The sequence below is a fragment of the Nomascus leucogenys genome, chromosome 1a (genome assembly GCF_006542625.1).
Source record: "Nomascus leucogenys isolate Asia chromosome 1a, Asia_NLE_v1, whole genome shotgun sequence".
Classification (NCBI taxonomy): Eukaryota; Metazoa; Chordata; class Mammalia; order Primates; family Hylobatidae; genus Nomascus; species Nomascus leucogenys.
This window is the reverse complement of record NC_044381.1, coordinates 76148662-76174428: the sequence shown is the minus strand read 5'-3', so window position 1 is coordinate 76174428 and position 25767 is coordinate 76148662. Positions and strand designations below refer to the sequence as shown.

Below are 25767 nucleotides of genomic sequence, written 5' to 3'. Positions count from 1 at the left end.
ATTTTACCTATTTATAATATTTTGGAGAAAAGATTTTTATTATTAAGAAGAAAGGACCTCTGAGGGAAGCCCAGCTGTGGGAACTAAAGTTCTAGGCTTCATCCGTAACAAAGTGCATTATTAAGCCCCACTTCTAAGAGATTCTGTACAAAGAAACCTTACCAATTCCACACTGTAGAATAAGCAGGCAGGTCTTATAGAGAAACCTACATAAATTAGAAAACAATTGGCATGGTACAAATCAATCGAAGGAAATTGATTCATTTGCTAGATAAAGCAAGGGAAGGAATTTTGAAATAATATACAATAAGGGTCTTGAATGAGTTTAAAGACTAACACTTTGGAAGAAAAAGCTCTTTTCAGAGATTTTAGCTAAACTGAAATATGGGATCATTTATAAAACCTCTAAAGCAATATCTAAAGCATTTATTATTTGAAAATCTACCTAATCAATAGATTTCAATGAGATAAAATACAAGTTTTTGGCTAATAAGAGAAGTCACTAAGAAATTCAGGATATCTATTTCTAATGAGTTAACTAACTCTTTACATACATACAAATATATATTTAGATAAGGTCTGAGGACACTCAAATAATGTTTGAGGTGGGGGAATGGGCAGGGGGACTAAGAAAAATGAGAGAAAGCAGCTAAGACAGGCCCTTGAGGTTAGCCTGCCAATCAACTTGCTATTTGTATGTGATTGTGTTTGGGGGTTTTGTTTTTTGTTTTCTTTTGTTTTGCTTTTTAATGGTCCTTGATAAGGTACCTGGTCCATCTGACTCAATGTACAGAGTTCACAGAATTACCAACCATTTTCTTACTCAGACAAGCCTAACTTTTATTTTTCAAATTAGATACCTCTGATATTTGTCCAGAATAAACAGGCCCAATTCACCTATCCTAACTCCACCCAGAAAGGGTTTCCCACAAGCCCAGCAGGCCGCAAGCCTTCAGTTCATCTCAAGGATACACTCAACATTAGCAGTGCCTTTTCTGAGTTTAACCCTCTCCTCCCACCCCACAACCCAACACTACCAGAAATAAGTTAAGCCCCTGGAGAGGCACCTGAGCAGACCTCTAGTCACATGACATGGTGACAGTACAACATCAAGGGGAAGAAGCTGTGACCTAAAGACACATGACGTGGTGATAAGTACAACACGAAGAGGAAGAAGCTAATGGCAGATTGAAGGGTGATGCTTTGGCAGCAAACAGAAAACGTTTTTATAAAATGCATGGAGAAAATGTACCATTAAGCTATGATAATTCATTAAATATATAAACATCCAGCCCCATTACAGCAAATGACCATCTCATCTGGGAATCATGAATTGCCAAAGAAGCACTTAAAATTTAACCACAATGACCCTGAGAATAATATTTTAGTATGATGGTGGTTAGAAATCTGAAAGCTAGATAAGATTTTTGTCAGTTTCCATAGAGGTGCATTCAGTGAATTATTACCTGCTCCCAACCAGTCAGGAAAAACAGAAATGGAAAACAAGAGAGAGCTTTAAGCCCTAAAAGGGATTGGTAAACACAGAGAACAAACCTTGGAGGTTTTCAGCCTGTAAAATTTCTGCCAATATTCTTAGTCATTACATGAAATACCACAATATGACTCACCACCACCTACACAGTAATATTCTCTGTGTCTGATAGACATGTTTTCATTCGATACATAAAAATAAGAAGTGAGAAACACCGCAAGCAAAGGCTAATAGAAATAATTTCTAGTTTCTTACTACCAACGGTTAAGTGTTTTTACACTATTTCCTTTTTTCTCTTAATAGCAAGCAATGCAAACCATATTCCGTTGGCTAGACAAAGTCTGCAGCTAAACACATAGGCTTTTTATTCAGCTTTTTTACTGTTAAACTAGAAACTCATTAGAGTGACTTCAAGTTTTAATAGTCTGCATCACCAGCAGTTTTCTGGTAATCTAAAATAAACTTTTTTCTAAACACGTTAGAATCATCTCCAAATATCCACCCAAATTTCCAGTATTTACACCTATAATCTAGTACAACTTCAGTTGACAAGTCTTACTAGATAAATTATTTTTTTAACTTTTAAGTTCAGGGGTACACGTGCAGGTTTGTTGTATAGGTAAACTTGTATTACAGGGTTTGTTGTACAGATGATTTCATCACCCAGCTATTAAACCTAGTACCCATAGTTATTTTTTCTGATCCTCTCCCTCCTCCCCCCTCCACCCTCTGACAGGCCCCAGTGTCTGTTGTTCCTGAAAGAGAGAATTTCTAAGCGTGTTTTCCTAATTGAATGGAAGTATTTCATCTCCAGGGATACAGCACCAGCTGTAAAGTGACAGACAAGAAAGGTACCCTAAGTCCCTGTGGGCGACCAACCACGAAGCCAAGTTCCACACATGGCCACCTCCTTCGATAGCACCAGCACTGTGCTCTTGCCGGCCCAGGCCCCTCCTACACCCTCAAGAGGCTTGTTTGGCTGCTCATCTGACACTTTAAAGCTTTAATTGGGTCAAAAGACAATCTAGCACAGTAAGTCTTCCCACATTGGAGCTATTTATTTTACCACGTAATATACAGTACAGAGACTTTTAAAGAGAAAGAATATTTCTTAAACATTATCACCCTTATCCTTTTAATCTGCTAACTTTCATGCCAGCCACTTTGATGTCCCCATTGTAACTAACATTTTAATGAGAAGGAAGAGTAAAACAGGATGACAGCAGGTGGATAGGGTGCAGGCAGAATATAAGAATCAGCCCAAACTTATAACCACTATGAGAATATTAAAATACAAACCCAACTGCTGCAGGATTCCACAGTTATTAATTCATGCATGCATGCATACATTCACTCAAATACTTATTGTGCATCTCATGTGTTATGCTTCAGTAATCAGTTATACATCCATTAATTCAGGCCACAAACATTCATTGAGCACCTACTCTGGACCAAGCACTGCCCTAGGCCCCCAGGATCCTAAATGTGAGAAAGTCAGATATAATACCTGAGCCATTCTGCTCTCTGAAGGTGCAAAGGTGCATATATATATAGTGGATTAACACAATGAGTTATTCATATGAGAAAAAACTCAAACTATCTGATTGTTGAAAATATGGCAAAAGATTCTGACTTCTCCTTCTACATCCAAGAAAAGCCCATTTTTCCTGAAAACAACTCATATTTATGTTATATATATATAACATAAATATATATCAAATATATATACATGTCACATATATATTCTGAGTTTTGAGTTATTTGGCTTAATTTAGTTCTTAAATATTGCACTGAGTAATGAAATAAACAGCTAACTGCTTTTGGATCTTGCCAACAAATTCATTTAAAACTGAACACAAGAAAAATACTGCAACTTTTTTAGGAATCTGGTTTGCCAAGGAACAAAAATTCTAGCTCTTCATCCATAAGCCCGAAAATCATAACTAAAAGATATAGCTGGTCACTGAGCTCTTGTAACACGCACCAAGAACAGCTTGAAATTCCAGAGGAATTCTGGGAATTGAAGGTTGGGGTGGGGAAGATTCCAGACACAGCGAGTAAAAATATTCAAGGACTGTTCAGACCTGAAAAACACCATCCATGGTATTGAGCAATTACCTCCCAAAGGCCATGTTACGTGTGTTTTCTGAGAGCAAACGATGGTGACTAGATAATTCCCAGGGCATCAAGATATATTCTTATGTACAGTTAATTGCACAAACTACCAGATCCTTCTAGCCATTACTGAAACACATTTTTAAAATTACGCTTAAAAGCTTGCCTAAACCACACTACTTATAAAGATCAAATTATTCCTCCAGCCTTTTGACACCTGTATTGGCTTATATGAGGACACATAGAGAATGGGAATGTCAGTATACTATATTGACTTTGTATAATTTGTACATGGTAGTGTAAGGACTAAGTTAAATAGTCAGATTTTAAATTGTAGCCAAAAGCTAAGTAGGTCCATACTATCCAGGGTCTCTTTGGGATTCATTTTAATAAAAATCATCAGGACCAAGAGGATCCATAGCCATTTTGTCAACAGCATTATTAATTCAGAGATAGTTTTATAGTATAGTATTTCTATTTAAAAACAACGTTTTCATGTTTCTTTCCTCCACCTCTTCATGCCCCCACATTTCAGTCTCCTTGATCTAATATTAAGATATAAGAAGCATCCAGAAATAAATGATAATTGAAATGGTAACAAAATATTTAATATGAAGTTGAAGTCCAAATTTAACAGCCTGTAGGAAAGGACATTTGGAATGATCTTGGTAAGATAAAATATACATTTAGAATTAGAAGGAATAAAATGGTTTTACGGTCATACCTTAAGCTTTACTGGATGTGTTTAATGAATCAGAGGATTAGAAGGAAACTTAAGAAATCATTTTGACCATTTTACTGTCTCTAAGCAGACGGGACTTCAACCAGTACAAAGAAATGTATTAATGCCACTGAAATGAGAGTCTACTGCCAACCCTACTGTTTTAGGAACAAAGCAATGTTCTATTCAGAAGTACAGTAGATATCAGCAAGCAAAACCACTTATGTCAACATCGGCCTACATCATAAACCATCAGTTGTTCTCAGGGCCAAAATAACTGATCAAGTCCTGGATATGAGATCATTTTCTGTCACCTTTAAATTGACTGTATCTTGGCAGCAGTTCACATTTACTCCATAGGAATTTTAGCACTGCACACCTTTAAGCCCATATCTACATTCCAACTATTCTTTGTGATATACTGCATATCTTCATACTGTTCTGAGCATTTTCCTACAGCATCAAGTTATCAAAAAATGCTACACTGTCAAAGGAAAATCTCCCTCCCTCTCTCCTACATACATACACACATACGTATGTGTGTGTGTGTGTGTGTGTGTGTGGTGTGTGTGTGTTTTTTTTTTTTTTTTGAGACAGTCTTGCTCTGCTGCCCAGGCTGGAGTGCAGTGGCCCGACCTCGGCTCACTGCAACCTCCACCTCCCAAGGTTCAAGCGATTCTCATGTCTCAGCCTCCTGAGTAGCTGGGGTTACAGGCATGTGCCACCACATCTGGCTAATTTTATTAACAGTAAAGATGGGGTTTCACCGTGTTGGCCAGGTTGGTCTCAAACTCCTGGCCTCAAGTGATCTGCCCGCCTTAGTCTCCCAAAGTGCTGGGATTACAGGTGTGAGCCACTGTGCCTGGCCAGCCACTGCACCCAGCCAATATATTTTAATTCTCTGTCAACTGATTGTTTCCTTTAGCTAAACAAAACTTTTCTCTTTTTAAGCTTTATAGGTTTGTCAAATAAAACCAACTTTTAATCTCATGGAAACAGAACAATTTTAGTATCAATTCCCTCAAATTTTGGCTTCCAGATAACTGAATACTTTGACACTATTGTAGACATGTATCTTTGAAGTCTTATACAGTCTGATTTTTTCTGCGTAACTACAGAGCAATCCTTTATACTCTAATAAAGAAACAATAGATTAAAACTACAACTCTTTACAACCAGTTTTTTTTTTTTCCTTCTATCAGTTTATAATGGAATGTTCCTATTACGCAATTCTTTTGTCTTTCTTGGGGACAAGCAACTGAATAGCTCCTGTAGGTTACTTTCTATTGTTAGTCATGGTCTTCACTTACAAGGCAAGTTTTAAAAATAAAGAGATAAAAAATGTTGAAACTTTTCATTGATTTTGGTAACAACAGACGTACTTTATTATTAAAGGCAGCTTAAAATAAGCCTCAGTCATAAGAGAAATTATGCTGACAGCCTGAGAAAAGGAGTAACAATTCACAAGGCTGGTAGAAGAACAAAATGTGTACCCTGGCAAATCCTTAGGACTCATTTGGGTTCCTGTAGCTCCTTTCATATCAAAATGACTTCAGAATATATGAAAAATGAAGAGATTACTGATGTAGGTTCCCAAGTGAATTCATTTGGCACAACTTACCTTGACTGTGAATTTATCTAAATCTGACATATCATCTAAATTCTCTCATTTCTACTATCTTCATTTCTCAAATTCTATGCTGATGATTAATCTTGCGAATGTCCTCAGTACTTAATAATATAGGCCTATAGTAATTATATTTATGATTATATTTTGATGGTATAAATCTTATCCTACAGTATCCACCATCACTACCTTCTCATTGGGATTTTAGTTTTCCTTTTAAATTTTCTTGGTAGTATAAATAGTGGTTTTCTGACCAGTGATGAATTTCACAACAAGTTTCTTCAAAATATTTTACATTTCCTGGAAGGCACAGCACTCTATTATCCTCAAACATTAGACCCACTGGCCTAATAAATGGAAGTCTAAGAATTGGATTTGAAAGAAGGCAGATTAACCAGAAAATAGTATAAAATGGAATTGGAAACATTTCAGGCTTAGAAAAACTTGGGTTCATACTGCATATTATTTCCAACTAGCCACAAATTCGCAGTGATGTAGTGTATTAGAAATGAAAGCTCTCCTCTAAAACTATGAAATGGATTCCAAATATGTGTGCTGTAAGAGGTGAGACTGACTATAATACACTCCAAAAATAATAACCAGACTTGTTTTAAACCTGGATTTTTTACCTAAAATCTCACACAGGAAAATCAGTTGGACATTTTGCATGTTTCACCCATTAAAAAAGCTGAGGGTCACAGAAACAGAAACTGTGAGAAAGATACCCCAATTCCAATACCACTGTTGCTGTGAAATATTCTGTAGGAAACTCTTATTCTTGGGGTATGCAGAAGTCTATTGCAGGGGGGCTCCTGGTAATTCTCTTTGTCCTATTCTATTTCAAAATTCAAGTAGCCAGAGGAGGTGCATGTTGTAACAAACAGGCACCTCACCTCAACTACTGAGCTCAAAGGAAAACATATTCAGAATTGCTATGGTTCGGATGTGTGTTCCCCTCCAAATCTCATGTTGAAATCTGATCCCCAATATTGGAGGTGGGGCCTAAGGGGAAGTGTTTGGGTCATGGGGGAGGATCCCTCATAAATAGATTAATTTCCTCCCTCCAGGTTACTGAGTTCTAGCTCCATTAGTTCCCTGAAGAGCTGGTTGTTAAAAAGAGCCTAGCACCTGCCACCCCACCACCATTGCTTCTCTGGCCACGTGATCTCTGCACATGCAGGCTCTTCTTTGCCTCCACCATGAGTGGAAGCAGGCTGAGGCCCTCACCAGATGCAGATGCTCAATCTTGGGCCTTCCAACCATGAGAACAATGAGCCATAATTTTTTTCTTTATAAATTACCCAGCCTCAGGTATTCCCTTTAGCAACATAAAATGGATTAAGATAAAAATCTACCCAGGGATACATGACACCTATCACAAAACTTACCAACACCTCACAAATACTGAACAGAACCATGGTTATTTCTGTAAATTTAACCAGATAGCAAAATATTTTGATGTACTTCATTGTATTTGGTTCACTGAAAAAATCTGTAAGCAAACAGAGGCACTTTTCTCTGGTTCAAGGAATAATTTGATATATATGTTTAAGTCAACAATATAACCATCCCCAGCACACCTTTCCCAGGCTCGTCTCTCAGAATCTCCAATCCCTCTAGCTTCCTGTTTTTTATGCGTCATTTAAACTGAACTTCTTTCAGTTACCTGAGCCTTCCATGCCTTCTCTCACTCTCTAGCACTTATACATGCTCTTCTCACTGTCTGTAACACTCTTTTCTTTCCTTTGTGCCTGCATGATTCCTTCTTGTTTTTCATGTCTCATATTAAATGTCACTTCCCCGAGGAAGCCTTCCAAGACCCTTCACACTAGGTTAGGTAATCATGGGGGTAGGTGTTAGTGAACAGCACCCTCCTTCCCCAGCAAGATTAGAATTCACTGAGACCTAAGCTAAGGAATCAAGCCAATAGAAATCAAAATGCCCTTCGTTTTACTCATGTAAGCTGCGCTGGAGAACCCAACTTTCATCTGCAGATAAGTGGGGTCTGCAGAAATTTAATGCTGAGTTATGTAGATGTTTATCCACTGTCCCACGGGGCAGCTGGACAACTGCAGAGCTCCCCAAAGGGGCTCATTCCTGTGTAATGTATGGCACCAAGAAACACAATGTGTTTTCTCAAAGCATGTTGACTGTTTACAGAGAGGGACTGAGCTGTGCATGTTCCCAAGAGGAGTAAGGAGCTGGAAGAGAGGCCGGGAATGTGATTCCAATGAATCTCCCTCCTCATGAAAAAGGGAATAAAGCTTCCTCCCAGACAAAATGTACTGCTTGAGCAGCACTCCCATAGCACTTGATCACTGATAAGATTGCACATTTAGTTGCCTGTCTTTTCTGCTAGACCTTCAGCTCCACAACATCATCAAGGACAGGACCATGTGTCTTTCGCTCACCAGTTACCTCAGGATTAGCAGACACAGGCTCTTAACATGCACACATCAAAATAAACCATCAGTCGATTAATGACTCATTTTTCTGTTCATTCCAAGGGAAATCGTCTATTGCTAATATAAAAAAGTTACTTGAATAAAGACGATTTATAGAGTTGTCATGCTTAGGACTCTTTGGATAGGTTGGTTGAGATAATTTAAGACTTTTTAAAACCTGTAGAAAAGAATATTACTGAATCTTTTTTCAATAGGTGAGTGTTATTCATATTGGTTATATTTCTTTATTTTGACTGAGGCAGAGAGCACACAGGAAGACTGGGAGAGGGGAGGAGGTAGAGGTGAGAGGGAGAGGAAAAAGTAAAAAAGAGTTGATTCTCAAAAGGTATAAAATATATGGTTAGCAGAGATTAAACAGACTCTTAACTTAGGTTTTATTTGTAAATATCCCAAATAACTTAAAAATTGTTAGCAGGGAGACTATTTCTATTTGACAACTCACACACACACAATTCCCGAGTTATTTTGTCCTCAGTTCCTCAGGAGCTATAGAACAGCTTTAAAAGCAGTTGTCTTATCAGTTGGTAGGGGGTGAATAAGAACAAGTGTTGGCAAAGATGTGGAGAAACTGGAACCCTCATACATTGCTGGTGGAGATGTAAAATGGTGCAGTCACTTTGAAACAGTCTGAAAGTTTCTCAAAAGTTCAACACAGTGTTACCATATGACCCAGTTAATTCCGCTCCTACATAACTCGCAAGAATCAAAACATGTATCGATGCAAAACTTACATATGGATATTTATAGCAGCTTTATTCACAGGAGCCAAAAACTGGCAACAGCCCAAATGTCCATCAATGATGAATGGATAAAATGATGAATGGATAAAAAATGTGGCAGGGGCCGGGCGCGGTGGCTCACGCCTGTCATCCCAGCACTTTGGGAGGCTGAGGTGGGTGGATCACAAGGTCAGGAGTTCGAGACCAGCCTGACCAACATGGCAAAACCTCGTCTCTAAAAAAAAAAAAAATACAAAAATAGCTGGGAACATTGGTGCGTGCTTGTAGTCCCAGCTACTCGGGAGGCTGAGGCAAAATAATCGCTTGAACCTGGGAAGCGGAGGTTGCAGTGAGCCGAGATCGCGCCACTGCACTCCAGCCTGGGTAACAGAATGAGACTCTGTCTCAAAAAAAAAAAAAAAAAAAAAAAAAAAAGGGTATATCCACATAATGGAATATTATTAGGCAAGAAAAAGGAATGAAGTACTGGTACATGCTCTAAGGATGAACCTTGAAAACACTCTGTGAAGTCAAAGAAGCCAGTCACAGAGGACCACATATTGTATACTTCCATTTATATGAGCTATCCAGAGTAGCCAAATTCTCAGAGACACAAAGAAGATTATTGTTTGTTAGGGGATGTTGGGGTTAGGCATGAATGAGGAGTGATGGTTTATGGATTTGGAGGTTACATGCTAGGGTGATTGCTAAAAGTGATTTTGGTAATGGTTGCACGATTCTATTAATATACTAAAAGCCACTGAATTGCACACTTTACATAGGTGAATTATATATGAATTATTTCTCAATAAAGCTGTTTTTGTTTTTTGTTTTTTTAAGTTAAGCAGGATGAGACTAGAAAGACAATGCTAAGTCCTGAGGTAGGACTAATTCTGATTCCCCTGCCTACAGCAGGGAGCCTACTAGAGAACAAGGTGCTCCATGCCGCCCACCTTCTTTAAAGATTCACATGGCTGACCTCCTATTGAGGCTTGCTTTATTAATGAGGTGATGCAGTTGCAGTAATCAATTCTGAAAGAAATCTACTTGGTATCACTTTTAAAAACATCACATGAGTGACTCATCAGATGAGGCAAAGGAAACGAGCTTACAACAACCAGCTCTGATGAGATGCTTTCTAACAGATACAGAGGTAAGATGGTCTGCAAGTTAGGATCCACAGTGGCCCGCTCACACCAGGGCAGATTTACTTTCAAGAAAAGGAAAAACTGAAATACTTGCTTAGAGTGTTGTGTCTAGAAGACACTAGAATTATCTCTCATCCCTCTTGCAGTATTAGTCTGTGGGGTGTAAATCATCTATTAGGTGCCAGACTTTTTAAAGTTTATCTTCTTTCACCTCTACACCAACCCTATCAGCAAGATGGTATTACCTCCATTTTATAGGTAAGGAAACAACTAAAATTCAAACAGAAATAATCTTAAAGGGAGATTTCCTAGGCTACAGAGCTGGCATTTGGGAAAAGTATTCGACTCCAGAGACCAGGCACTGTCCACCACCACATGTGGCCTCCCTCTGCTGTACCAGACCAGAGGCAGAATTGCTTCAGCTACTACTCAAGAGAACCTGGGACAGATGCTTGCAGCAGCTTTGAGCCTACCTCTCTTGGCCAGGCCACCCCTGACAATTGGATAGATTTGTGGTCTTAGTCTTTGAAGTCAAGAGTAGACAAAAATTCATCCTTCACTTACCAGGACAGATACAAACCTCAAGATAATTTGTTTTCCAATGGTTTCAGCTTAAAGTTCTGGTTTGGCATTGGCTTTCTCACAACTAGCAGCTGTAGGCAATTTTCACACAGAATAGAGACATCAATAAGGCAGAGAGAGTAGAATTTTCTCCCTTATGGATACAGAACAATGAGCTGTCTTCAAGATGTACATGAAGCTGCCACCACACGGGCTCCTCGCTCTCATTTTGGGAGACTGACAGAATATGACTGAAAGGACTGTAGATGTGGAATGCTTTGAGGGTGCCAGCTCTGCCTACCAGCTCTACTACCACTGAGGGCAGTCATTAGCTATCAGCAACACCTATGTCCTTTGGTTGACTTTTTTTTTCCTTTTTTAATCCAAACACCAACTTGAACCAGAGACTTTCAGTTTTAAAACATTCTAAGTGGGAAACCCTGCCTGTCAATGCATCATTATTGCCCTTCTTGATTGCTGTCTTGGGAGATGATTCACTGCCCCTCCCTAGAAGAGGACTATGTGTCATCTGCCTGCCCTATGACCTCAGGCTTGGCCACATGACTTGTGGTACCAGTCTCTACAGAAGAATGATGCCTCCTTACATGCAAACTCAGGTGTGGCCATGTGATCTGCACGGGCCAATGAAATGTGGGCACAAGTGACACCTGTTATTTCCAAGCATAAGCTTAGAGCCTATGAGTGGTTTGCCAGGTTTGCCTTTCCTCCTCCACCCTGCCTGGGTATTGGACAGAAGACAGGAAGGAACAGAACTACAGCAGACCCACAGTAGACACACAGCACAGCAAGCAATAAGCGTCCGCTGTTGTAACCACTGGGGTTTTGCTATCACAGCATAACCTAGTTTAAGATGACTGAGACAGTCATTAACATGGATCCCCCCAACTTTTCTTCTCACCTTCAATTCCTGCTGACAGCTCACTTCCTCCATAAAGTCTTCCCTAACCACCTTCCTCATCTCCTTGACCCACACTGCACAACACATATTACACACACAGGTAATTTGTGATTATTCTTTTGGTGCCATTATACCTTCTTCATAATGGATCTCCTTCTACTACTGTCAGATCTTTGGGGGGCAGGTTCTGGATTTCTATTTCAAACTTCCTTGTTAACACCTGCAACAGCGTTCTTCATGCAGTGGAGATCAGAGAAGGAAGAGATTCCTTAAACACTGAAAATATTCAAGATCATAAAGTGTAAGTACACTGGTAGGAGTCATCTTTCCATTTTCCCGACCAACTCTGGTTGGCAATAGGCCCATCGCTCCACGCAGGAGACCAGAAATCAAACATCAGCTTCATAACCTCTCTCATATTGGCTTATCTTTCTGCTTTATAAATGAATTCTGGTCTATAAGAGTTGGAGTGACATGGTCAGTTCAGATATTACCCAAGGAGAACACTAACGCAGCCTACAGTATGTCCTTGACCAAAGAATCATGCAAAATGAATAGTATTCTCTAGTGTCTGTTGAACAATATAAATGGTCCGTTTAGAACTAACTCCATTACAAATGAGATCATGTCCTTTACAGGAACATGGATGGAGCTGGAAGCCGTTATCCTCAGCAAACTAATGCACGAACAGAAAACCAAACACCACGTGTTCTCACCAATAAGTGGGAGCTGAATGATGAGAACACATGGACACGTGGGGGGAAGAAACAGACACTGGGGCATGTGGCAGGAGGCAGGGGGATGGTGGAGTGGGGACAGTATCAGGAAGAACAGCTAATGGACGCCGGGCTTAATACCTAGGTGATGGGATGGATGATCTGCGCAGCAAACCACCATGGCACACGTTCACTTATGTAACAAACCTGCACATCCTGCATATGTACCCCAGAACTTAAAATAAAAGTTGAAGAAAAAAAAAATTAGAACTAATTCCATTACAAAATGCCAGTGGTGATCAAGGCAGGATACAGTATTCATGTAACATTTATTAAGCATGTTTAAAGGCCAGGCAGTAGGCCACTCCCACTGTGTACTGTTCTCAATGAAACATTATATCAGACCTAGAAGATGTTTTTTTCCTTCAGAAAACAGGAACAGAAAAATAACATGATTTCTTACAATTATGAAGATAAAGTCAAAGCAGTGATTTGAACAAAAGTCTTCCTAATTCCTATGCTAACACCTCTTTAAACTATGCCATAATATCTTCTGAAATACAGAATAGAAACACCACTTGATGCTTGAAAAGCTAAGCTGAAGAATGTACTTACATCTCTTGATGAATGGGTCCTGCACTAGATGCATCCTTCATTTCAGCATACTTGATTCTAAAATATGATAGTATCTATAAAAAGATTCCCACAGAAGTTATTATTCTAATCCTATCATTAGGCTAAATAATGATGCTGTACTGAAGTAATAATGTCTTTCACCAAAGGATCAATGACACGATGGGAAGTATGACTAATTTTAAAAAAATACATTAATACTGTACATTCAGTGTGGGGGTAGGGGAGCATTAGGGAATCCCGATAGGTGTGAAGTAAATGAAGGAATTATTTAGCATAATGTATAGACTAAGGATTGGGATGGAGACAAATTAGGAAGGGCAACTTAAGATGCAGTACCATCACATATTTGAAGAACTGAAGGTCTAAATCCCTCCACCCACTTAAAGCACCAGCAAAGCACTTGGATGTAGTAATACTACCCTCTTCTAACTCTTCCTTCTCCACAGGTTTAGTGCTGACAGTGAGGGTGCAGACATAAAGGTGAATGGGGGCCATTTCACTGAAAAGGAAGAGTCCATGTCAAACCAAACCAACTCATTCACATCCTCTCCTCTTCTCCTTCCCTGGCTCCCCACCAATGCCAGGATAGAAAACTGGGACTCACCACCAGTTCACTGAACATGACATCCAGCTCCTCCACAGGGGGCATGGGCAATGCTGGCTCCATGGTCTGAAGCGCAAAGTTGCTATCGTTTCGCAGCCGATACGTGATTTCTGGGTGATCATTATTTCGGAAACAGCAAAAGATGAATGAAATACCTCTTCCACCTCTCTTTCTTGGGGCCATGGCTGAATTCTGTTCTATTTCTTGATGTGACTAAACTCTGCAAAAAGAGAATATGACATGGTTAAGAGTAGAGGAACAGACAAAATGATTTTTAAAAGGCCAGACCAACTCAAGAAACAGCTCCGTGTGCTGAAGACATTGTGTGCGCCCTGCAGGGCACAGAGAGAACACCGAGTGGGTTTGGAGTCCACTTGGAAAGAGAACACACACCCTTCTATTCATTTGTTGACTGTTTCCTGCAATAACTGCTGAGCGAACAGGACAACTCCAGCCACGCTCCCGACAACATACACTCTAATTACACTGAGCTACTGTCTGTTCTTTGTACATCACATTCCCTTTCCTGCTGACCTAGTTTGTTCTTGTTACTCTTCTTGGAAGAGTGACCTTCTCTTCCTTGCCCCCTAGGAGATCTCTTCCTTATCTTTTAAAGTCTGATTCCAGACTGATTTAAAAGTCTCTTCCCTAAACAGAATGACATATATGCTATGACATATATATCCACTTTAGCATGATCACATTCTAAGCTCTTTATGAGTGTGTCTTCCTGTTAAGACTGTGGTAACTGAAGTGAGGGGAAGCGGCTGTGCATCAAGTATTTTGTGGGCCTAGTGCCTTGCACAATCCCAGGAAGAGAGAAGGCACTCCATAAATGTTCACTGTATTAACTAATTTAAATTTACAATAAAGCCAGGACTTGAGCTAGATGGGCCAGAGATTTTCAAACTGAAAAGAGAAAATGAATTCGCCAGTAAGGAAAGGAAATGGTTAAATTACACACACACACACACACACACACACACACACACACACTCACTCTCTCTCTCTCTCTCTCTCTCTCTCTCTCATCTAATAGAATATTATGCACTCATTTAAAAGAACCAAGGCATTTGTATATGTAGACATGGGAAAATGTTGAAAATGCTACAGGAGTACATGATTTGAAGAATGTATGTATTTATAAACATATGAAAGAAACTATTAATAGCAGTGATCCTCAAAATAAAAACAGAGGGTTGGAGAACTATTCATTTTCACCCTTTTGAATCCACGTTTTCACCACAAAAATATGTTTTTAATGATGATAGAGGGTATGTTTTAAGTTACAACTGTATATATTGCCTTGGAAAGATTTCCAGTTGATACTGTCTATTGAAAAAACCAAGTCAAAGAAGAACAATAGGCATAGCATGATGCCATTGTGTCTTTTTAAAAATGTCATACAAAAAGCCATACATGTAAATTTATTTCCACCAAATGGTCCAGAAGGATAGACAGCAAATCCCTAATTCCTCTCTTCTGAGAGTGGAATAAGATTAGAAAAAGGCAAGAAAAAGAATGTTCTTTTCATGCTTTTTTAAGAATACTGGACACATTTAGATGTATAACTGTTATAAGTCTTCAATGTTTAAAAAGAGATGAGGTTAAAAGAAAAAAGAAGGTGGGATGAGAATTGGTCCTTCAAGAGATGGAAGGGCAGGGGAGGAGAAACATATCTTGGTCAGGGAAGGTGGTAGAACAATGCTGTGAATGCATTATTTATACACTTGAATATAAAAGTATACACATAGAAGAAAGACTAGGCTCAAGTTTGTCAACATTTAACAAATGTGGACAGTGAGAAAATAGATGCCTTCTTTGAACTTTTTTTTTGTTCTTAAGTTTTAAAAGTAAACCCCAACCCATCGACTTATGGCATCTTCCAAATCGGATAATCCAACTCCAAAATCTGTAGCCAATTTCTTGATTTTGTAATTAACACTACTATGTAAATAAGTAAAAGCACTCATAAACAACTATAATTTCCAGAGACTTCCATAGTCTAGTCCTCAGCTGACTTGAAGGCCAAGTGGTCTCTACAGTCAGGAACTGGGAGGTTCTGTGACGGGAAGGGAGGGAAAGGTTAAAAGCAGGGTGTCTATCACGGAGTCCACAATGATGCTCCAACTGGCTCTTAAATAAAGACTAAGCCAAACATCCAACATCCTGTTCTGTTGAAGCATATGTCTCCTGGCCTAGGGTGTACTTGTGCAAGGTCATACTGAGACATATGTCATAATTGGGATTCCTTTGGCAAATGTGCATTAATACCCACTATGCACCAGGAATGACAGTAGTCGCCTAAGCATATGGAAATGAACAGGTCACTCGCCAGAAGCTCATAATCTAGTGAGAGACAGTAGTTCACCAGATAGTTATAATAAAGGTAATATGCCGGTAAGTGCCATGTAAACTGAGGAGGAATTACCTAAGAATCTGGGGGTGGTCCCTGATGGATAAGTGGAGTTTTGACAGAATATGGAAAACAGGGTCTTTAGGCAGAGGGAACAGTACAAGCAAAGGCATGAGGTAGGAAGGGGCATGAAGGGTACAGGGAATGAGTGGTATAGTACAGACTGTGCTGTATATACCACCATCCTCTCAGAGCAGAGCCCTGGCTCTCATCTCCCTGCTGAAAAATCTGCCAATGGCTCCCCAGTACCATTCTAAATGGCTTTCAGTGGATTTCAGCTCAACTTTTCTGTCTTTTCTACTTCCTCAAAAATATCCTACACTTTACTCAACAGGCCATTTTCCATGCCCCATAAACATCTTGCACTCCTCTCACCTTCCACCCAAGTAGACTACTCACTCCTTCTCGCTCTTGCCTTTGTCTAGCAACATCCTCCCACCCTGAAAGTACCAATCCCGAGAGTACACTCACTGCTACTGATAGCTGAAATTCAGTTCTACATTTCTGAAGGGCAATTTATCAAAGTCTTAAAATGGTCACACATTTTGACCTAGTATTTCTACTTCTGAAAATGTATGCTTAGGAAATATTCAGAGATATTATCAAAAATGTTTTCACAGAAATTTCCAAAGCATTATCTGCAAGAGCAAATAAGGGCACAGAATAAGTGCTTGTAATGAAGGACTATACATAAAAGGTAAATAAATTATGGTACAACTAGATAACAGACTACCAAGCAGCCCTTTGTAAAATAATATTTAATGACATGCAAACACATAAAGAATAAACAATACAGTGTCCCATTTTTGTGAAAAAAAATTTATATATATGAGCAGGATAAAAGGACAAAATAAGTATAACAAAATGCAGGCAGCAGTTAGTTCTGTGACAAATGTAGAGATTACCTTGTTTGTTTTAACAAACAAAAAGACTCTTCTGCACTTCCTAAGTTGGCATATTGAAGACATACTATTTCCACAATTAATAAAGTGAGATTTTAAAAACCCATTGATATGATTATCTGCTTATATTGGAGGGGAAAATGAGTATGAGTATGCAAAAATGTTCCTATCAAAAATATCCAAGTTAGGTTAACCTACAAACCAGCTTTTCAAACTATCTGTGGTAAAGGACTAGTTGTTTTCATCCAATCTGTTATAAACTGAAAGATCTCAGCAATGTCAAATTGCTATAAAAGTTTAAATGCTTAATTTCAATTTTTGTTGTTTTTTTTTTTTTTTTTTTTTTTTTTTTTTTTTTTTTGAGACGGAGTCTCACTCTGTCGCCCAGGCTAGAGTGCAGTGGCGCGATCTCGGCTCACTGCAAGCTCCGCCTCGCGGGTTCACGCCATTCTCCTGCCTCAGCCTCCCCAGTAGCTGGGACTACAGATGCCCGCCACCACGTCCAGCTAAGTTTTTGTATTTTTAGTAGAGATGGGGGTTTCACCATGTTAGCCAGGATGGTCTCGATCTCCTGACCTCGTGATCTGCCTGCCTTGGCCTCCCAAAGTGCTGGGATTACAGGTGTGAGCCACCACGCCTGGCCTAATCTCAATTCTTGTACCCAACACAGGTAGGCAGCAGCAGCGCTGATGTACATTAGGACATGGGAGTCATTACTTATCTTATTAAAATATAACTGTTAATATTTGTCTCCAGTATGTGTCCTCAGGGCAGGGACCACATCCCACTCAGAAGCCAGGCCAGCATCCCAAATCTTATCCGTGGTAAACTGAAGAGAGATCATTCTGGGACTACCAACAATGTCTGTATGACTGTGGGAGATGGGGATGTGTTCCCCAGAAAGACAGGGCAGGAAGGCAGTATTCAGGCTACCAGCAAATGAGGGCAAGAAAATAAAGTAGGCTAAAATAGGCAAGGACCAGCTCATGGAGAGTCCTACGGCCCACATTCAGCCTTCAAAGCTCATTTCCAGCTTTCTCTTTCAGGCAGTCTTGCTAATCTGCCTAACTAGATATGGTCTGGGCTCTCTTAGCATTTTGTGACCTCCATCATGTACAGCCAACAGTTAACTGTAAATCGAAGTCTAGGTCTTTATTCCCTCATTGAAGAATCGGGAGGAAAAGTGACATGGCACATGTCATTTAGTGTTTTGCACATAGAGGTACAATCAAAGTATTTACGGAATAAATAAACATAGCAATAGTTTTCCTTTTGCATGTTACAAGTTTCACTTAAACCCAAGTTATATTACATTCTGGCTGTACTGAGGAGGGGCGAGGAGTCGGGGGTAATGTTAAGATCTAAAAATCAGTCCAAAGCATTTTTCAAGTCTTAAAAAGAAAATCCCAACAGTTCTATAAACAAAAGAATATGAAGTTCTTGGCTAGTTTCGAAGATGGGTAATAAGACACAGAGTCTACTATATTTAAGAACCTAATTGAAATCCTTTCAATACGTACCAAAATATTGCCTTTGACAGGTAATTTGTATGTGAAAGCCTCAGTGAAACCCAAAGGCCAAGTTTTTATGCTGGCTCCTCCACGGATCCCCAAATACAAGGTCCTTTATTAAACCTATCCCTAAACTCTAGATGATGGCATGTGTTGGAGATTTCCAACAGGCATCCATTTTTTCCCCATATATGGAGCTCCGCTATTCAGAGCCTAGTCTTTTAGATACAGACCAAAACAGGAAACAAAAGGAATCATTCTGCTGGACCCCTCAGAAGCACCTGCCCACCTTAACTTCCCTAGCACTTCACTGACTAGTGATCCCAACAACTGCCCAGTACATATGATTTAATACGCATATTCGCACCCATCACTTCATTTCATCATCCCCATTTCACAGGTAAGACTTAAGAGGAGACCCATCACTTCATTTCATCATCTCTATTTCATAGGTGAGACTTAAGATGGAAGGAGGTAGGCCATCAGGAAGACAGAAGTTTGAGGGGCCACACACTGGAGAGGTCTCTGCACTGGCCCTTAACAACTTGATTTTCCAGCCCCCATCTCCCAATACCCTGAATGCTGCCCATGCCCATACACACTTGATTTGCTGGTAAAGGTAGAGATGTTTATGCGGAGAAGCCCATACATCATGAAAGTAACAACAGCTGCCCTAGCCCATCATATCCATCCATTTCATCATTAAGTCAAATGTTTATCAAGTAAAAATTATGAGCCAAATATTCCAAACACTGTGCTGGGCACTAAGGGAAGAGGGATGAAAATGAGAAAAGATGCCTGTGTGCTTTGGGGAAGGCAGGGAAAAAATCAAGAAAACTAAAACATTATATTCCTGAAGTTGGCTCATGTTACAGGGGATGCAAGGAAGAAAGTGAAGGGCAATGGTGGTAGTGGTGGGAGGGCAGCTCCTTCAGATAGTATGATCAGGGACCGCCTCTCCTGACCACAGGCATTTAAGCTGAGACCTGATGGATAAAATGGGACCAGCCCTGCAAAGTGTTGGGGAAGAGGATTCCAGGTTAAGGGAGGTGTGTGTGAAGACCAGGGCGGGTGGGGAGCCGGCATGTTTGAGTCACTAGGGAAGACCAATGTGGCTGAAGCCTAATGAGCCATGGTGGATGCTGAGTCGCAGGGGGCTAGGAAGGAAGAGGCTGAAGATGGCCCTGCCAGAGGAATTACGTGCTGGAAGGAGGTCTCTGCCCTGACCCTTGCCAACTTTATTTTCCAGCCCACATCTCCCAATACCCTAAACATGCCTCATTCGCAGGCACGTGCGTGCACTCATCAGACCTCGGCAATGGTCGCACTTTTCAGCCCACATGTCTACAGTGTCCTCAGCCTGCAGTGTCTTCCTTATCTGGCTCTCTTCCACTCACCATTCAAGTTTCTGCTCAAATACTGCTGCTTTGTAGGCCCTCAGTTTCCGAGGACAGTTACACATTTCTTTCTACACCTCTAGCATGATATACATACTTGAGTGCCTTTTTTTTTTTTTTAATGTCCATTTCCCCCACTAGACTATGAGATCCTGAAGGCAGGGATGAAGTTTTAGTCAATCCCTGGCATGTAGTGTATTCTCAACAAATGTTTGTTGAATGCAAAAGTATAAATGCCTAAGTGAATAGATGGTCTCACCTCTGAATGTCAGAGATACATGACTGGGTGTTCTTCCCATAGTTGTCTGCAGATCTGTTTTCAAACCCACCAAGACATTTGAAGCCAATCAGATCATCAAGTTCTCCTTAGGCACTTGTCAAGCTTTCTGATGCTGACAGAAGCCTCATAAATGAATTCCATCCTTGGGATATTTGCAGCTTTCCAGCTTCCCAAGAGCGAGGAGTTTCTGGCCAAACTAGCTGGTGCGTGGTTTTTCAACTCATTCCCAAGTAAGTGCCATTGAGAAGAGACTCGCTGATAAAATCTTTTAGACATTTCCCCAATATCTTATATTCAGTCAACATTTTGCCCAACAAAATATTCACTTACTCAGCCATCATGATCTGAACTTCCTCAATACACCCACAGAGTGTTAGGTACTGGAGACACAGACGAAGAAAACTCAAAATGCCATTTGGGGAGATCATAGTCTAGTGCAGACATACAGCAGGGAGGGGAGTTGGTCCTTTTCCTGTCCGATGAAGAAGGAATGCATAGCTTCTGAAACTAGGGACCTAGGTTTCCACATCGGTCTCTTTTTAATCAGATCAGCCTGAGGAAGAGGACTAATTCCACCATGACAGCTGGGCCCTGAACCAGAGCACATCTTCTAATCTCAGCTTCTGGCACTGTTGCAGAGGAAGAAGTCACTTCTGGGACATCCAAACTGCAATCCATCTATAACATTACAGATGACTATTGCTATGTTGTGCACAAGGAAACAATTAAAAAAGCTGCTTAAGATTCTGGAGCAGGTGCATTTTCCTTAGCAAAGAGTAAGAAATCCAATCCATCTGTGGCCTAGCTAGAAGTCAGAGTCATTTGTACTGCTCTTCAACAAAACAAGCAAGACTCTCAATGTAGCAACAGTCAAAAACTGAGGCCAAATTTTAGGGAATGTGGATGATGATAATTATGATGATAAAACATTGGAGAACAACCTACAGTCCACAAGAAAACCCTCCCTAACACTTTCCCTTTGATAATGCCAAGTCACAATATATGTGATATGTAAAGTTTGTTTTCCACAAAGCAAGGCACAATCAGTATTTAATACATGAGTGAAATGTTAAGGTTGTCATAAACAAAACAGATTTTCGCTGATATGCAGACCGTTTTAATTGGTTCGTCAGGACTTCTGCCACACATTTATAAGATGACTGTCCAGACTGAGGAATCCAATTGCCAAGGTCTTCCTCTAGCCGGAGGGGTTTAGGGGAAATGGCAGTCAAGATATGCTGGAGGAAGGGAGGGAGGGACAATGAGTTCCTGAGAGCCACCAACTTGTTTAGAAGTTGCAAGAGTTTTTACATCCACTTGCAAAGTGCAGTGGGGACCATAATTGTTCTTTCCCACTTCTATTATATGAATCAAGATAGACAGCATTTGACATTGAATTTTCCTAAGAATTATAATCTCAACACTAAAATATAGTCATTGTTCTGGTACTATAAATGGTCCCTGGAATTTCTGAAACAATAGAATTCATGTCACAACCATAAAAAGAAGGACAAGAAAACAGAGTTATGCAATAAGAGCAACTTTAAAGAGAAAAGGTTGGGGGACCCTCCACTTTAGTTGCCACACCCATGTTTTCAGAACTGCAGTTTACCTCACATTTTGCAATTTTCCAGAGGGCCCTGATGTGTAATTTGCATTGCAACAACACAATAATGTTAACCCAAATTGTCTTATCAAGAAAAATGTGAAAGGAAAAAAACTGCTTTGCTTCTCTCCTTGGCCATCCCTCTCCTCTCTCACATTCCTCATGTCTGGTTTCATTTCCCAAATACACCAGATGCCAAATACTATCTGGAGCTTAAAAAAAAAAAAATCACGGGATATAGTCTAAAGCTTATAGGAGAAACATCTGAAAGGGAATTGTGTGTTCCCCGCAGGTTTCAACATCCTCTCCATCAGGAAACGGAAAGGGCGTTTCTCAGTCAGTGCATCCAGTGAAGGGACAGCCCTGCCCATACACTTGGTCCCAAAAAGATGTTCTAATAGGGCACTTCTTGGAGTGGCTCCTACTTCACCCAGCAGTCGGTCCTCTCGACCCAGTAACTTTTCTGAGGCAAGAGGAAAACAATGAGAGCATCTATGCACAGGGAAATCAATATGCAAATGTCCAAAAAAGCCATTAGCACCCTGAAAACACTTTCTACTTCTGTCTGCTTTCTCTGCCTCAGCATAGGCAGGGGACACAGAGTGGAAGCCAGAACTGCCCACTTCCCTCCCCACTTTCTCCCTAGATAAGGGAGAAGGGCACCCAGGTGAAGTCTGTGCATACCCTCAGGCCAAACCAGGCGTCAACCAGCACGTAATTAACAGTCTTTCTCCAAGCCCTGCCAGTAACACTATGCCCAACCCCGCATGTAAGAAGCAAAGAAGAGGCCCTCCAAGTTTTGATCCTAAAAGGCTGGCAACAACTGTTCTGTGTCACATAATACCATAACCATGGGTTTAGGGTATAAATCCCTAAAGCCAATATAACAAGGTTCTCGAGTTAGGAAGTTTGTGCTGTTCACGTGACAGAAACCAGAGTCTGGAAGCCAAGACATCTCGTCTAGATCATCTGGGAGAGGAGCCAAACCCAAAGTGTCCTTGGAGCACCCGAAGACATCACAGCTCACAGAGAGCTGTGCCCTCCCCCTGCTGACCTGTTGCTAGTCTGTGAGTTAAGTCAATAAACAAATGTAAGCTGAAGTCAAAAGAAATGCAAATAATTTTCTCCCTCTGGGTTCCAATCTGCCTCTAAGGGATCCACTCAGATACTGTACAAAGACAAATTTAAATTGTGGAGGCTACAAAAACATAAAACATTACAACTCCACAGCCAGCTTTGTCACATCAAAGTGCTCTCTCTCATCTAAGAGGCCAAGTTTTATATTATATTAGCAAATTTTATATTTATATTTATTAGCATTTTTAACTTCCTCACAATTGAAATAATGCAGGCGAATTTTGAGAGATGCGAAGTTGAATAGATATATACTTAATTTCAACAATTGTGTTTACCATATCTTGAAGCAAAGTTTACTATGGATTAAAGAAGATACTGGAGGTACTCTGGGCTGAGGGCTCACGGTCACACTAAGTCCCTCTCCCTGGTGAGGCCTAGACAGGGTCCCCTGGGGAAGTGAGTACTGCTCCCAGTTCTCACAGCCCCAAGCCAGATGCTGTTCAATATTGTTCCTTCTCAAATATTATAACTGTATTTTATCATGGAGGCATTTTATTGCCAAGGAGGTATAATTTTTATTTCTCCACAGGCTTCTTTGGAGAAAAATGGTTCTTGGCATACTTGGTAAATGACAGTTTGCTGAACTGAAAATAAAGAAATAAAATTTTGCCCAGAGGTCTTTATATGTTCATGTTTATATTGAAAGCAAATCTTAAAACTCACTAATTATCTTCCTCTTTTTATGTTCTCCTACTTTTATGCCAAGATTAATACAATTTCAACAGGAGAAAATGAAACATCACAAAGAACAAAGATTCTTGGTTAAAATTAGCCTCACTCTCTGGTAACAATTAAGAAACCTCCAACTTTCTCACGCAGATGCCTGTGCTTCCCAGTTAGGGAAAAACTGATAGACACAATATCACATAGACAGCCGCAGAATTGCAACACAAGTTCAAATAACAGCTCCACCACTTCTTTCTTGGAATGACTTTAGGAAAGACACTTACATCCTCTGAAACTCAGTTTTATCATCTGTAAAAATAAAGTTGTACATATTTTTGCCTCCCCTCTGTTGTAAGAAAGTGAATTAAGATGGTTTGCAATGAAAACACAATGAGACCAAAATTTCAACACAGAATGAAACACAGAAAGTCAAGGTGGGAGAAACCCAGGGGGCTGTACATGAAAAAAATCTAAGACTAGGAAAGCTAGAGCACAACACTTTGGTGTGAGCTTCCAAGCAGCCTATGCAAAAAAAGAAAATGGATGGATCATGTAGCTGTTACCCACTAATTAAAAGAAACATGCCAATTCATGTTTCATGCCAAGGGGAAGATTCCTTCTTAGCCCAGGGAGAAACTGTTCACAGGCATAGTCTAAAGGCTAAATGAGATGCTCTGTCTCCTCACACCATCTAGCACCCCGAAGTACTCAAGAAATGTTTGATGGCTTTTGAGTGGACACTATAAAGGGAAGTGGGGACCACATTAAAAAGTTGGGGGTGAGGATTTATTTGTTAACTACTGTTTGGTGGAAATATGTTAACCAGATTCCTTTCTCTGACATTCCTGTGTGTATCAGCAGAATAAATTCCTGGCATGAGACTGGTTTAATCTCTATAGCGCAGTTGTCATCACTAAATCAAGGGCTCTGCAGGTTGGTCAGCTTACCTGCAAATTGTGGGAAATTCTCTGAGGGTTTCTGGAGCAGGATGGGAAAAGGCATTTTTTTAAAAAAAGCTTTCCTGTATATTTTGAAGAATTCAGCAGGTTTAATATTCCAATCCAAACAACTGTACAAAAACTCCCACATTTGCATACCAAATTTAGTTACTGCAAGGACACTGACATTTGCAATACTGATATGATTCCCCTTGATATCCTCAGTCACTGATCACATCTACTTATCGTTCTACTTTCTAAGTCTGAAGGTATCTTCTCTGGCCAAGAAGTGATGGTGAACTGATTACCAAGATAGAAAATCTACTGCAAACCCTCAAGATATAAGCACCCAGGGCCGCTGGCTTTCACACTTTTTCCTCAGAAAGATCATTCTGAACACATGTGGACACTGCCACAATTTGCCATTACAAACGTAAAAAAAATGTTTAGAGAGAGCTAAGTATATGGTGAGTCCTGAGTTTAAAACTACAGTGTGGCAAGCTGTTTATTAGAGCTTGAGTCTCTCCACAATGCTTGCTGCTCAGAGGGGCTTATTTGGGGCAGCACGCTGAGCTTTGCGTCATGGCCAGCACTACACCACACCTCAGCTCCAGCTTTTCTTAATGCGTCCTGCTGATGATGCGGCAAGGAGAAGCCACCCAGAAACAATGACGGAATCACATTATAAAAACCGGAACTCCCTTCAAAAGCAGCACCCTGCCCTTCGTAAAAATTCTACTTACAAATTTTACATAATGGATGTTCAAAGGAGGCATATGGAAAGATGAACGCTTCAACTGTATGCAAGATGAAGTATAGAAATAAAGTAGTAGAGAGGACAGTCGCCTCTAACGCTGTCCTGTTTCAGGTGCTGTGTAGCTCTAGGAGGTATTGCTACACATCTTCTCTGATGATTAAAGTAAAGGCATTAAGTTGGTATGTCAGCTATAAAACTTCATTCCAAAGACACGACATTAAAAAGACTTAGAGAAATAATGCCTTGACACAGAACTTGCCCAACCTCCCTTCATGTTGAGAACTTTCATATGCATTTAGATATACAACCCTCTAAAAATACAACAAACTTAAAGGAAAAAAAAAAAAAAAAACATGGCAGAGTGAAAGATGACTGAGGGAAGAATCTCAGCCCCACAATGGGCAATCTCGTAACCTGTGGATGGGAAAGTCAAT

The 25767-nt window shown here is 40.1% G+C and overlaps 1 protein-coding gene across 3 annotated transcripts in view; it reads right to left on the bottom strand.

The window, feature by feature from the left end:
- DAAM1 (dishevelled associated activator of morphogenesis 1) overlaps positions 1-25767 on the bottom strand; it is a 183118-nt gene that overhangs the window by 95093 nt on the left and 62258 nt on the right. For all 3 annotated transcript variants that reach the window (XR_004029715.1, XM_030811404.1, XM_030811410.1), the window contains exon 2: positions 13724-13943. Coding sequence is in view for 2 of the 3 variants with exons in the window: in XM_030811404.1 (XP_030667264.1) it covers positions 13724-13906 (183 nt within the window). In the remaining variant the exon portion in view is untranslated. The remainder of the gene's footprint in view (positions 1-13723; positions 13944-25767) is intronic.